The sequence below is a fragment of the Gracilinanus agilis genome, chromosome 1, assembly GCF_016433145.1.
Source record: "Gracilinanus agilis isolate LMUSP501 chromosome 1, AgileGrace, whole genome shotgun sequence".
NCBI classification, from domain to species: Eukaryota; Metazoa; Chordata; class Mammalia; order Didelphimorphia; family Didelphidae; genus Gracilinanus; species Gracilinanus agilis.
In genome coordinates this window covers 599,239,370-599,255,228 of record NC_058130.1, presented here as the reverse complement: position 1 = coordinate 599,255,228, position 15,859 = coordinate 599,239,370, and the positions used below count along the sequence as shown (strand labels likewise).

Here is a 15,859-nt window from a genome sequence, read left to right as displayed (position 1 = left end):
CTGAAGTCTCTTAAACTCCACAGGCTATCTCCAGTCTTCAGGCCTTTTCACACTCTGTGCCCTTTGTCTGGAATAAATTACTTAACCCCTCCCTAAACCACCTCCTGGATTCTCTGGGTTCCTCTAAGATTAACTTGAGGTATCACCTTCTGCAATGAACTTTTCCTAGTCTCCCCCATTTCTCTCTCTTTTTTTTTTTTAAACCCTTGTACTTCGGTGTATTGTCTCATAGGTGGACTCATAGTCTTTTTTTTTTAAACCCTTGTATTTCAGTGTATTGTCTCATAGGTGGAAGAGTGGTAAGGGTGGGCAATGGGGGTCAAGTGACTTGCCCAGGGTCACACAGCTGGGAAGTGGCTGAGGCGGGGTTTGAACCTAGGACCTCCTGTCTCTAGGCCTGACTCTCACTCTACTGAGCTACCCAGCTGCCCCCATCCCCCATTTCTCATTAGATTTCCCAAGACCTAGACTCTGAGATTATCTCCCATTTACTCAGTTTGTCCTGTATATTCATAGTTCTTTGAATATTGTCTTGTTAGAATGTGAGCTCCTTGAGGACAGGGTCTGTCTGAGTTTGTTTTTTTACTATCTGTCTGTCTATCTGTCCTTTTATCTGTCTATATCATGTCTCTTTATTCCTCTAGCTAATCTATCTATTCATTCATTTTTCTGTATTCATTTGTTTTAAATTGCTTTATATGCCCAGTGCTTAGCACAGTCCCTGGTACATAATAAACGCTTAATAAATGCATACTGGTTGACTGAAACTGACTGTACAATTGACCTCTAATAGATCTCTAATAGGGCCCACCAGCCCCAAAAATCTGAATCGCCTCCACGCTGGAGCTCCCAGGAATGCACCCCACTTTTCTAGTTTCTTGTAAACGCCACCCGTTCGAGTTCCTACTTAAAAAAGAAAGTGGGACAGCCCACCCACCCCACCCCCCCAGCCCGAAACCTGCAGCGGGTCCCGAACTCCCGCCGGGACTTTGTGACGCCTTTTATTGTAGCAACAGCTCTAGGTCGCTTGCCCGAAATCCCCAGTTCCTTCCTCTCCTGAGCCTATAAAAGAGGCGCCGCTGCCGGCGGATAGGGTTCCTGCTGTAGCCTACTGGAATTAGTGGAGTAGGGGGAGAGGAGAGGACACGGGAGCGAGAGGCTGAGGGGGCCACGTCGAGCTACAAGAGTGATGGGGTGCGGGGCTTCTAAGCCTGTGGAAGGGCAGCGACCAGTGCCGGAGCCTAAGAAGGGCTGGGAGGAAGGGAGCAAGGTAAAATAAAAACCAAAACCTTCTTGCAAGCTACTTCACCCGGTGGAGGCCACTGCGACCCTCTCCCCGCTCTACCCGTTTTAGGAGAAGTGGGAAGGGAATTCAGCCTCTGCAGACTGCGGGGAGTTAAGACTGAGCAAGTGGGTGCTTACAAGGCTTGCCGCTGGGAACAAATAGCCAGAGTGGGGCACCTTTGAAAGGGAGGGAGGGCATCTCACTTTGTACGGGCAGCTTTGGGACGAATGCCATCCAGCTTGAGGAGGTCTGCAGTCTTCTGATATAATGAGCGCCAGCGGGAAGGGGAAAGGTGGTCGAACTAAAGGGAGGGGACAGGATCGTGGGCTGTAGTACTGTGGGTCTTGCATATAGCTGGGCTTAGCAGCATTTCTCGCTAGGCAGGTAGGGAGTTTCCCAGAAAATGGAAGAGCTGCGATCTCTCACAGAGCTGCCACCTGCCGGTTTACAATGATTAAATGGAAATTTCTATAAATCATAAAGTCATAGATGAAGAAAGATATCTGGGATACCCAGAAGGTATTGATATCTAGTCCAACTTTCTTATTTTACAGATGAGTAAACTGAGGTCCTGGAGGTGGGTAAACCTCAGGGGTGGTATTTGAACTCTAGACTTAGTGCTTTCTCCTTTGTACTTACAAGAAATATATAAGTTGGAATGAAAGAGAGATAGTAAAAAAGAGGACCTGGTAGAAATGTCAAAAGTTACTACTTCCCCCCTCCTCCAAATAAATCCCCAGTTTCACATTCTCAGAAGTCTTTTCAATTCACTAGAGAATGGTCATAGATAAGGATGGCCTTAACTGAAATTCTGTAGTAGAAGGTAACCTTCATCCCTGAAAGATCCCTGGGTGGTGTTAGAAAGTCTCATTTCAAATCCCAGCTTTGCTATTGACTTCTTGTAACTTGATGCAAATTCACTTTACCTGTCTAGACCTCAGTTCATCTATAAAATGAAGGAGATGGGCAAAAGGATTTCTGGGCTTCCCTACTGTTCCAAATTGATTATCATCTTATTGTACTTTTTCAAGATACCTTCCATCCTCACCAGGTATCTGGTGGTACTGGACAGACTCTGAGGGACCTTCTGCTGGGTTTCTGTCATCTGACCCAAGGTCATTTACCCTAAAGTTGAATTTGGGACTCCTTTCTTCTGTGCTATCCTTATTCTCTTAAATGATTATATCCTTCTGTTCATGTATTCCTGACCTAGGCCCTTTTCCCTTATGGCTTTGCTAAATAAATCTGGACCTAATCTGAATAAACTAATTGAGGCTGAAACTTTAGAGACTAAGTATATTTTACCTTTTACCAGTTGGCTTCTGTATTTTAAAATCTCTGACATAGGGTGAGAAAATAATATGGAAGTTGAGAAACTATAATTTGACCAATGAGGGAGTACTGGGTTTGGGGTACAGCAAGTAGGTTGTAGGAAGTAGAGTATTCTAGAAGGAGCAAAGTAGCCCAGTAGATAGAGTGTTGGACTTGGAATCAGAAAGACTCACCTTCATGAGTTCAAATCCAGCCTGTAACATTTATTAACTGTGTAGAGTCAGGGAGATCTGAGTTCAAATGCAACTTCAAACACTTACCAGCTGTGTGACTCTGGAAAAGTCACTTAACCCTATTTGCCTCAGTTTCTAAACCATAAAATGAGCTGGAGAAGGATATCAAACTACTCTGGGATCTTTGCCAAGAAAACCCCAGATATGGTTTTTGGAGAATCAAACACAACAGAACATACAAAGGGAAATTATTTGCAATTAACTTGAAAAGATAACTGGAGTTCTTTTGTGGAGGTCTAATGCCAAGCTGATACGTTTGTATTTTTATTATAGAGGCAAGAGGAAGTCATGTTAGTTTCTGAAGTTACAAGTGTAAGATTGTCAGATTTGTGATTTAGGCAAATTATTTTGGTAACTTTTGTGGAAATGGAATTGGAGAAAGGAGAAGCTGGCAGCCAAGAATCCAGTGAGACATAAGGACCTGAATCTAGGTTGTTGCCAAAAGTATATAGCAATAACCAAGCTGTAATTTTTAAATGCCCTGATAATTCTCTTCTATATGCTAGTCTATTAATATATACCTTTTTTTGAAGGGAGGAGGACATAGAGAGGAACAAACACTCAAATCTTGAATCTTGTTTCAGGAAAAGCCTTGTTAGTATGCTAGTACAGTTCTGCCATACCTCAGTTGCCTACATAAATGCATAGACCCCGGAGTAGCATATACTTATTAGAAATTCAGCCTTTCAGCTGTGACTTAAAAATGAGTCAATATGAACATATTTCCTTGCATGAAGTATCTTTTTTTTAACTGTACAACCTTAAAATATTCTGAATAAGACTTAGTAAGACCTGTTTACATGCTCTGTCTTCACTCTTACCTAAGTCTGAAGCAATGAGAAGGAATGGTAATAGAATAATGTATGATGTGCAGTAAAGCATCTGAAACTCTTCTCAGTGGGAGAATTGTACTTTTCCTGCATGCATAATTCAAAGGTTACCTAATAAATTCTCCAAACATTGATAAGAATAACCTTTAGTGTTGGCAGGGGGTGGACTAAATTACTTTAAAATATCTATTTGTGTCTAAGAACTCATTTCTGGATGCATTTATGAACTTCTACATTTTTACTTATTAAAATCAAGCTATTTTTAAAAATCAAGTTTTGAAACAATACTTACCCTCTTTTGTACCTATAATTTGTATTTTTTTAGCTTTTATTCAATCCATTTACAAACTACTTCATGGTTATTTGATTTGGGAGTTCTTCTCAGCTCCTCCAACCTTTAGGAAATAGCTTCCTTTAGACCACATAGAAAACACTCGCTTCTCTAAGGACTTGGACTTTTAGAAAAGAAATTTCAGACTTCATACAACCATTATTTTAGATTCCTTATGACAACTTTCTATACCTGATAACTTAAAAGCCATGACTTTTCAATATCGCAACTGGTGATAAAAGCATCCTACCTAAAGAAAGATATGTATGGCAATAAATTAAGGCAAAGTGTTCCTATATTCCCATTACCACCTACACCACCCTGATAATGACAGCATGAATTAGGTTTCAGCTTGAATTAAGATTTATACTTATTGAGTTCCAAATATACTCCTTTTTTCCAAGAAAGATGAATGGAAGTAAGATTTTTTTTTAATTGTCTCTATGTCCCTCCATACAAAAACTTATACTTTTTCTCCATTCCTCCCAGAAATGTCATTGTGTAAAATTCAAGTAAATTGAATATTGGGATGAAAATGCAATTTTTACCATTATACATATATGTGCATATGTGTAACATGTATGTACATATGGGTATGTATATAAATATAAAATATATAAGTAATATATTTAGACTGGGTTTCCCTATCTCACCCAGTGAGATATATGGTGACCACTCACAGGTATGATTCTACTATTTATAAGCCTAAGAACTTTGATCTCCTCCATTTTTCAAATTCGGACTAATTTGTCCCTTTACAGCTAGCATCATGGTCCCTCATTCCTAGGGGCCCACCATTTTGGAGTCACTACAGACTTAGTATGGACACCCAATCAGCTTAGTTCATTGTAGCTCAGAAGTCCCATACTCAAATGATTCACCAGCCTCTTCCTTCCCAGTAGCAAGAAATACAAGCATTGAACACTATGCCCAGGCCCTATAAATGAAAAAGATAAGCCTCCCCCCCCCCCCACCAGATTACTGGCAGGCAAAGATATAACAACTGTCTTTCAGAATCATAGAAACTTGAAAAAGGAATAAACCTCAGTGATTATAGAGTTCAACACAAAATCCTCTCTACAATATCCCTACCAACTATTGGTTATTCTTCTTTTACCTGAAGATTTCTAGTAGGGAAGGGAATAAGCATTTATAAAGTTCCTACTACGTGTTAAGTGCTTTACAAATGTCTCATTTGATCTTCACAACAACACCTGTGAGGTAGGTGCTATTATTATCTCCATTTAAAAAATGAGAAAACTGGGGCAATCAAGGGTTAAGTGACTTGCCCAGAATCATACAATGCATAAATGTTGGAGCTGGATTTGAACTCAGGTTTTCTTAACTCTAAGCCCAGGGCTCTAAGCACTATATCAACCCATCACCTCTGGAGAGGCCCCATTATAATTAGAAATTACCTATTTTTTACCTTGAAACTTTTTTACCTACTTTTTCCTTGAAATCTAGCTCTAAAATTCCTCCTGTTCCAGTTCAATTCAGTCTGACAATCAATGCCCACTATGATGTACAACAGATAAAGACAAATAGTTCCTATTCACAAAAACTTTACATTCTACTATATTTCTTCCACTCATGCCTTCTGCGGAAAGTAGAGCAAATGTGTCTAATTCCACCTCCTGAAGAACCCTTCAAATAGTTGAGGATAAATGAAAAGTACCCTCTCTTTCCCCACCTCACCCACATCATGATCATGTTGGAGGAGACTTCCATAGCCCCCTAGTCCAAACCCATATCCAATAAACACCTCCACAAGAACATATCTGACAAGTGGTCATCCAGTCCCTTCTTGAAGATGTCCAAAATAGGGGAACCTACTGTTTCTGCAGATAATCCAGAGCTTTGGATAACTCTAGTTGTCAGGACAGCTAGGTGGTATAGTGGATAGAGTTCCAGGCCTGGAGTCAGGAAGACCTGAGTTCAAATCTAACCTGAGAAACCAGTTCTGTGACGCTGAGCAAGTCACTTAAACCCTGTTTGCCTCAGTTTCTCATCAGTAAAATGAGCTCTCCAGGGAAACAAATAACAAACCACTCCAGTGTCTTTGCAAAGAGAACCCCAAATGGGGTAGTAAAAACTTGGACATGACTGAAAAATGACGAAACAAAAGCAATCATCAGGAAGCCCTTATTACATTTTCTACTCATTGTTCCTTCTTCATTCCCCTGCTTTAGACCAAACAGAGCAAGTCAAATCTCTTTTCTGCATGATATCCCTTCAACCAATCCTCATATGGCACACTATAACACAAACTCATGCCCTTCATCATCCTCATTGCCCTCCTCTGGGTGATCTCCAGTTTATCAGTGTCCTGTCTAAAACGTGGTATCTAGAACTCAATATTCCAGTATGGGAAGGGCAAGGTAGAGAGGGTCTATGGCATCCTTACTTCTGAAAGCTGGGTAGCTCAATGGATAGAGTGCCAGACCTGGAATCAGGAAGACCTGAGTTCAAATCCAGCCTCAGAAACTTACTAGTTGTATGAACCTGGAGAAGTCACTTAACCCTGTTTGCCTCAGTTTCCTTATCGGTAAATGAGCTGGAGAAGGAAATGACAATCAATATCTTTGCCAAGAAAACCCCAAAAGGGGTCAGGAAGTATCAGACATGATTGAAAATAACTAAATAACAATCTTCTTACAGCCTAGAGAGTATTTTTTTCCTCCAAAACAAATCATCCTGGACCCCTCAACAAAGCATCATATGTAATGATCTTCAGCCCAGTCACCATCTGTATGCTTTCTTCTGAATTCACTCCTCTTTGTCAGTATCTTTCCTTAAGATAGGATCTATTGAGAGCAGAGAAGTGAATTATCATCACCTCCTGCTTTCTGGATTCTGTGCTTCCATCTATACTCTGAAAAAAAAAAAATTCAACCCCCCAGATTAGAAATAGAAGCTATTTTTAAAGGGTTTTAATTTTTACCTAAAGTATTGTTAGGAGGTAAGGCATGTCAGAGAACCTCTCAATATCCCCAAATTGAAAATAGGAAGACCTGACTTCAGCCTGTGGAAACAGCCTTTCACATCCTATTTTCTTAAGTCAAAGATGAAAGTCCCCTATCTGTTATGTTAGTATTTGATGTTTTCATCTTTAAAACCTCTCAATGGTAGGTAGTAGGTGAAGAAAACATATGCATACTTGCTGACAAAATTGGATAAGAACCCATGATCCTATAATCCTAGGAATCCTAGTTTATTTATGACATAGTCTTTAAGATGTAATGTTAGGCTACTTCATAACAGGAGGGGGAAAGCATAAGTCTATTCTCAGTGGTAGTTTCTGACATGTTTTTAAAATGTGGCTTTTTAGCCTTAAAGAATTCAAGTTTGCTCTCAATTTGAGTGTGTTCTTTTAATTAAGTCTTGATTTTCAATTAAGATTTTTTTAATTCTCCACTTAGAAATGCTAAACTTCATAATTTCTAATTAGTTCTTAAGGGAGGTTTTGCTTTGCTAGGTATACAAAATGATAGGTCTGAAAAGCTAATGAATACTATCCCCCCAAACGATGCAGTGACAATCCTTTGATTGTTACAGATATCTGTTTGGAAAGGCCAGGAATGATTAGCAAACTTGGTTTTCTTGTTTTCATGTATTTCAAAATCAGCCCTATCCCATCCCTACCCCAACCCCTTAGAAAGGGATCTCCATTTTGGGGAGGCAGAAGAAGAGGTAAATTACAAAATATCTATCGCTTTTCCTCCTTGAAAAAATGGAAATACTGTTTTCAGGGATGTGCTACTGGTAAATATTTACCTGGATCTCCTGGGCGAGGGAGATGGTATCTATGGCACATTTTAAAATTTAATCTTCATTATTAATCTACATTATTATTTTCTTAATCACTTTTTAAAGTCCAGAAAATCAAGAAAACAATAAATCAAGCTCTGATTCAGATTTGGAAGTATAAATACTCATCCTGAAAATTGAACAATTGGCTCTCAAGCTAATTTGAGCTGGCTCAAACAGGCTCCTACCACCCCTGGCCATATTTATTATACTTGTGGTCTGGGGAAAGGGAAAAAAAAGAAGAGGCAGGGAAAAGAGAGTCAGAAGGCAAAGAAAGACAGGTGTGTGGAGAGGGGGGGCAGTTGACAGGCTACTTTATCCTTGCTCCCTTAAGTCTTATGATGGAAGTCCATTGAGAGAGAAGGAAATCCATGGCTCACAGATCTTCACAGAAATAAATCTCTGCTTGACTTGGGCCATGTCCAAAATTTATTTCTCATTCGGTATTTTAAGCCCCATCATCCTCTCTCTGGCAGGAGTTGCGTGACATGTTTCACCTTCAGTCTTCCGGAATTGTTTGCCATTGCATTGGTCAGAGGAATAAAGTTTTTCAAAGACATTTTCCCTATTATATTTTCATTATTTGCATTTATAAATAAAATGTGCATATTGGCATTAAGTTGTCTTTATTAGTGAGACTTTTAAAATGGAAGTAGGGGTGGGACACAAAGGATGGGTGGCAAAGCAGGAAAGCCTTCTGCCCTGCTGGTATAAAAACTTCAGGTTCATTCTATCGTAGATCTCGTAGTTGCCCAGGGAAGCATAGTCGGGGAACATTTTGCACCATTTCTTGGGTATGATCTTTTTCCAATGGTGTCCTGTCTAAGTGATAATCAGTTTCTTCAGCTCTCTTGTCATATCATCAGTGTTACCCTTCATGAGCATCTTTTTTGCCTGGCACAGTCATCCTGCTCTTTCCTACTTCTGCTCAATTCATAGAAGTCTTTCCAGTTTCTTCCAGTTCTCTGGCTTATTATTTTTTTTATGGCACACAAATATTCCTTTTCTATACTTCAAATAATTTAGCTATGCTCAAGACGGTAGACACCCTCTTTGTTTCTAATTTGAGCTACTATGGAAAGAGCTGCTGTAGATATTTTTATATATGTGTCCCTTTCCTCATCTCAGAAACTTGCTTGATGTGTACATTATTAAAAACAAAATCCATCACCAATTTATATCCATATTCATAAAGAGAAGCCATTCTTTTAGAAGTTTCATTGTCTGTTAGACTTTCTATATGCACACCAAAATCATGTGATCAATAGCCAGTACAAAGTTCCTACCCAAAGAGAGGGTGACCATAGCCTGAATATCATTGTTTCTAATCTAGGATTGTGGGCCTGTCAATGATGTAAGGCAACTGGTTGGTGGTCCTTAAACCTATGTGTCTTTGACTCTTACATGTTTCCTTACCCAAGAAAAAGGCTCTTTCCTGAGAATTATTGATGCCTTTTGTCACAGACTTTTTTCTAAGAAGAAATCACTTGCATATCCTTCTGACAAAACTTTCATTATGAAAAATAATTAAATACAAACATCCAATATAATGAATGTATTTGACAATGTATCCAAACCTCTGTTCTAGTAGTCTTTTACCTTTCTATCATGAGAAAGGAACCGTATTTCACTATGGGTTTTCACTAGTCTTTCAAATAATCCGAACTTATATTGCTATTATCTTCACTATGGATTTATTGCTATTATGGTATTTCACTCTGTGTAAGTTCATACATATCTTTCTCTTGATTCCCCATATTTGTCATTTCTTGATGCACAACAAAATTCTATTACATTCATATACCACGGTTGTTTTCTGGTTTTCCCCAAATTGATGAGCATCCACTTTTGTTTCAGTTCTTCGCTACTACAAAGAGTGCTACTATAATTATTTTGGTACATATTGGACCTTGGTTTTCTGATTTTGACTTTCCTAGAGTATTTAACTAATGGTAATGTCACTGAGTAAAAGGGCATGGATGGTTGAATCTTACATAATTTCAAAGTGGCATGCAGTATAGTTGGACCAAGGAACAGCTCCACCAACAGATTATTTATGGGCCTATTTTGCCACTCTCTCTCCAACATGAACTGTTCCCATTTTTGTCATCCTTTCAAATTGGTAGAATATGAAGTGAAAATTTTTTACATTTCCATTTTTTTGTTACTTGTTATTTGGAGGATATTTTTCAAATATGCTGCAGTTTGCAGTTCTTTCAGAAACTGTTCATATCCTTTCACCAATTATCTATTGGAGAGTAGCTTTTGGTGTTACATATTTGTGTCGGCAATTGAATTCAGCAAATTTTTATTAATTACCTACTATATACCAGGCATTGTGTTAAGTGCTAGAGACACTGTCCCTTTTATATCTCGAAAGTTAAACTTTTGTCATCAATATGTGATGTAAATATTTTCCTAATCAAGAGCTTCTCTTCTTTTTCTATCTGCAATAGTTTTACTAATACAAGAGCTATTTAATTAGTGTTTTAAAAAAGTCAAATCAAATAGTGTCATTTAATTAAATTATATAATAAAATTTCCTCTTTTGTTTTTATAGCCTCTACTAATGCTTATTTTATTGTAAATTTTTCCATAGTCATACTTATGAAACTTACCTCTTTTTATTCTCTTCTACTTTCTTCATTATGCAACCTTTCATATTCAAGTCATGTGTCCATTCAAAACTTATTAATGACTGATTTTATGAAATTCTCTAGCATTTCAGATAATCATAGAGTCTGAAATACGGAAGAGTCCTTATCTAATACAACCCCTTTAGATGTCTTTAATCTTTAATATCTCTTGGACTTAAATGAAGTCCAAGAGACATTAAAAGTCTTGCCCAAGGCCATGTGACTAGTCAGAGGCAAAATCAGAATTAGAACAAGTCCCATGACTCCTATCTTCTTTAAACTTTGAGACCAAAGAATTATTATAAGGCAGCCATATCATTTCTTCTGTTAAGCTTCATATCCAAAGTTAATAGTAACAAACTGATTTCCAAATGGCTACCCAAAAAATCATAGTAATTTTTATATATTACTGACAAAATCCTAAAAGAAGAGATAGAGATAATCCACTTAAAATAACCACAGATAGAATAAAATGCCTGGGAGTATAGTTGCCATTAAAAAAACCCAGGAACTATATTAATATAATCATGAAGTGAGTTTTATACAAATAAAATCAGATCTAAATAATTGGAGAAATATTAATTGTTCATGGATGGGCAGGGCCAATAAAATTAAAATGACAATTCCACCTAAATTAATATACTTATTAAATGCCATTCCAATCCAATTATGGAAAAATTATTTTATCAAGAGAAAAAAATTAAACAAAATTCATCTGGAGGAATAAAAGATCAATAATATCAAAAGAATTAATGGGAAAATGTAAAGGAAGGAGGTCTAGCAGTACCAGATTTAAACTTGTATTATAAAGCAGTAATTATCAAAATATCTGATACTAAGAAATAGAAAGGCAGATCTGTAGAACTGTATAAATATACAACAAACAGTAGTAAAAAAGAGTATAATAACCTTGTGTTTGTTAAAAGCATAGATCCAAGTATTTTGGATAAGAAATCACTATTTGTTAAAAGCTACGGGAATAACTGAAAAATAGAAACTAGGTATAGGCCAATATCTTATATCATTCACTAAGATAAGATCAAAATGGATACATAAAAGGCGATATCATAAGTAAGTTAGAAGAACCAGGTACATATTACTCATCAGATTTATGGAGAGGAGAGTAATGTATGAGTTAACAAGAGATGGAAAGCATTGTAAAATGGATAATTTGAGCACATGAAATTAAAAAAGTATTTGTACAAATAAAACAAATATGCCCAGATGGAAAGCAGAAAATTGAGGAAAAAACTTTATAGACAGCTTCTTGGATAGAGGTCTCATATCTAAAATGTAGAGAGAACTTTATCAAATTTATAGGAAGAAGAGCCATCCTCCAGTTGATAAATGAGGAAAAGATATAAACAATTTTTCAATGAAGAACTCAAAGCCATATATAGTGAATGTGGGAAAATGGGGATACTAACAAAAATTTTTTTTGATCACAATTCTACCAAGAGTGGATTTTTATCTTCTTGCAGTGTCTCCAATATCAACTTTGTTTTTTCTATATTTTTCTTTTTTTCTGCTTTTTATCATATTTGTCTATTTTGTGGATGTTATGTGAAATTTCAAAGATGTTTTAATATGTATTCTTATTCTTAGTGGTTATTTGAAGCTTTATTTTCATGTGGTTGCTTCTCCTTTCTATTTCTTCTTCTGAAAATTGTTCATATTCATTGACTGCTTATCATTCAAGAAATGGCTTATGTGTTTATGACAATTCCTTATTTAAAAAAAGCTTGGGACTAAAACAATAACTTAGCACATTTTTATCACAGATATGCCTTATAATTTAACATTTTTCCTTCTTAAGCCATAGTGATTATTTTCATGCAAAACCTTTTTAATTTTATGAAATCAAAATAATATGTTTTTTTTGTGATTACTTCTATCCTTTGCTTAGTTAAGAATTTTATCTTTTATAATCATGTCTATTCTTTGGTTAAGAATTCTCCTGCTTATTTTTTTAATGATGTGACATTTCAGATTAAGGTTATGTATTCCTTTGGAATTTACTGTAAAATGTTACTGTTATTTTTTTTTATGATGGTCTAAACATAATCTCTGCCAGACAGCCTTCCAGTTTCAACAGCAATTATTGTTGAACAAAGAGTCTTTCCTTCAGCCATTTGGGTTTAAGGATTTATCAGATTTTGGAGTCCTACATTGGTTTACTGCTAGGTCTTACTAAATTGGTCTGCTCTACTGGTCAATTATTTGAATTTATTTAACCAATACTAAATAATTTTATGAATGATTGCTTTATAATATAATTCTCTTAATTCTTGCATTACCTTCATTATATTACTTGAGATTCTAGATCTTTTATTCTTTCAAGTGAATTTTGATATTATTTTGTCTAGATCCATAAAGTAAAAACCTTGGCAGTTAGATTGGTGTGATGTTAAATTTGTAAATAATTTGAGTATCCTGGCCAGCCCAAAGCTTTGCATTATCATTGTGTACAAAAGGCATTCACTAAATTTGAGCAAATGAATTATTCCTCCAAAATAGAGCCCCAAACAATGTTTTCTTTTCCAAGTAACCTGTCTTATTACTAAATAAAAAGATTTCTCTGCTGTTTTTTTCATAGGTTGATATTGGTGAATCTCACATATCGGTCGATGCTGAGCCTTGGAATGGATCAGCAAGGCCTAGAAGCACTACAGATAGTGGAGTGGGACTGGAAGAACGGGTCTTGATGGAAAGCTTACCTGGAACCATTCCAGAAAATTCACTTTCTCTTGATGAAAGAAATGAAGAAGTAAATACAGGTAAAGAATTCATCTGAAATTGGAGCAATACATTCCTTAGATTCCTTCCAAATCTCAGATTTTCTGACAGTCAATTCATGCAATAAAATGAGTAAATTTAAAATAACTTAGTAGTAACATTTCAGGATAATCTGGTTAAATGCTTAACAACAGACATATTAATGTGTGTATGTATATATGTGTGTGTGTGTGTGCATCACACTTTCAAGTTTAATTTTTATCCTTCATATTTAATTCATTATTTCATCAGGTCCATTATTAAGATTAATAAATCAAGCCCTGATTTCTAGCATTTGTCAATTTTTGATTTGTAAATGCTCACACTGAAAATTTAACAATTGGCTAACAGTTGGTCAAAGCTGGCTCCCTCACATTGCTGGATCTGAATGAAACAGTAGGGGAATTTTTCCTCCTAGATGCTGATTAGAAAGGAACCTAGGATGAAAGAACAGTGTTGAAAATGGATCTTAGAGGTTGTCTAGTCATAGGATCATAAGACTTCAAAGTAGGAGGGGCCTTAAGAGATCATGTACTTCTAGGGAATCTAGAAGGCTCAGTGGATAGAGCAGCAAGGTCTGGAGTCAGGAGGTCCTAGGTTCAAATCTGGCCTCATACACTGCCTAGCTATGTGATCCTGGGTAAGTCACTTACCCCCAGTTACCTAGTCTTTATTGCTCTTTTGCCTTGGAACTGATATTTAGTATCAATTCTAAGATGGAAAGTAAAATTTTAATTTTTTTTGCTTTTTCCTTAAAATTTATATGTATCCAATACATTTAACTGAAAAATATATTTTAATTATGCTATATTTTTTACAATTTTTGTTTATACTTTCAATTATATAAAAAATGTACAAAATAAAGTTACATTGCTGGTCTCTAAGAGATATGCCATTTTCCTAAAATGTATACCAATAAGTGCAGCAGTTCATCTATTTATAAAAATTTGAAATTCTGTTCATTTGTTATTCTTGAGACCACCTCAGATTTAAAGACCACCTTATTGTACATTTAAAGTATATTATAATCGTGTGGTAGTTAGTAAAACACTATTTTTTTTGGGGGGAAAAAAAGGAAAAAATATTTTAAACAAATTTTTAAAAATCAAGTAATTTTATTTTGGTGTTTATGGTATTGAGAAACTTTATAATTTATTTCTGTGGCACAATTTCCTTTCTCTTAAATTACTCCTTGGTATTGGAATAATAATAACATTGTTGTTCAGTCATTTCCAACTCTTTGTGACCCCATTTGGGATTTTCTTGGCAAAGATACTGGAGTGGTTAGTCATTTTCTTCTCTGGCTCATTTTACAGATGAGAAAATGGAGGCAAACAGGGTTAAGTGATTCACCTAGGGTCATATAACTAATAAGTGTCTGAGGCTGAATTTGAACTCACTCAGACTCCTGACTTCAAGGCCTGGCATTTTATCTATGGTGCTACCCAACTGCCTTGACCTACAGTAATCCTAGTTCTTTCAATTAGGGAGGATATTGCTTTCTTAAATTCTGGTCTGGCTGTTGAAGAAATGGAGCAAACTGAATCACTTCCAAGCAGAATCTAACCCATCTTAAACAGAGAACAGATTTTATTTTCATGCAAGCTGTACCCCAACTCAGTTCTATAGGAGGCCTTCTCAGTCCCCCATCTGCTAATGCCTTCTTCTCTGAGATTGCCTTCCAACTATTCTTGACATATTTCATATATATGTAGTACTTCATTATTTTCACATTTTTCTCCTCTGTTAGAATGATGTGATCTCCTGGAGGGCAGAGAATGTTTTTCCTTTTCTTTGTACTCTGTTGCTTAGTACAATGCCTGGCTCATAGTAAGCACTTAATGAAAGTTGTTGATTGATAATTCAATACATATTTATTAAATACATACTGAATGCAAAGCACCACAGTAGACAATGGAGAAGAAACAACATTTAAGTAAGAAAGGATCATTGTCCAAATGAAACTTAGATTTGTTAGGGGATAAGATATAATAAAGGATAACTATAATTTATGTAATAGAAAAAAAAAACCAAAGTGCTATGTAAAGTTGTTGGGGGGTTTTTAAACTACTACCTTCCACCTTAAAATCAATACTATGTATTGGTTCCACGGCAGAAGAGTGGTATGGGCTAGGTAATGGGGGTTATGTGACTTGCCCAGGGTCACACAGCTAGGAAGTGTCTGAGGCCATATTTGAACCCAGGACCTCCCATCTCTAGGTCTGACTCTCAATCCAATGAGCCACCCAGCTGCCCCCAATGCTATTCAAAGTTCAAAGGAAAAGGTTGTTACTAATAAGTAGGTCAAGGAAAGCTTCATGAAGAATGTGGCATTTGAATTGGGCTTTAGAGTATGAAATAATTTAATCAATAAAAAAGGAAATAGGGCATTCCAGGCAAAGGGAATAGTATGGCCAAAGGTACAAAGGGTAGAGAGCAATTTTAATTTGGGAGACAAAGAGTTGGTTAAATTGTACCATGCGTGGAAAGGAATAAAATTAAATGACCTAGAAAAGTTGGATGGATATCAGATTATGGAGGGTATTAAATTCCAGGCAAAGAAGTTTGAGCTTTATTCAGTAAGCAGTCAGGAACACCTAAAAACTTTGGGGCAGTGGATTAAAATA

General features: G+C 36.4%; 1 protein-coding gene across 1 annotated transcript in view; it reads left to right on the top strand.

Moving 5' to 3' along the window:
• The first annotated feature begins 1,189 nt into the window (after positions 1 to 1,189).
• Positions 1,190 to 15,859, top strand: part of STMND1 (stathmin domain containing 1) — a 29,219-nt gene continuing 14,549 nt past the window's right edge. The window contains exons 1-2 of the mRNA XM_044658134.1: positions 1,190 to 1,270; positions 13,054 to 13,234. Coding sequence (XP_044514069.1) covers positions 1,190 to 1,270; positions 13,054 to 13,234 — 262 coding nt within the window. The remainder of the gene's footprint in view (positions 1,271 to 13,053; positions 13,235 to 15,859) is intronic.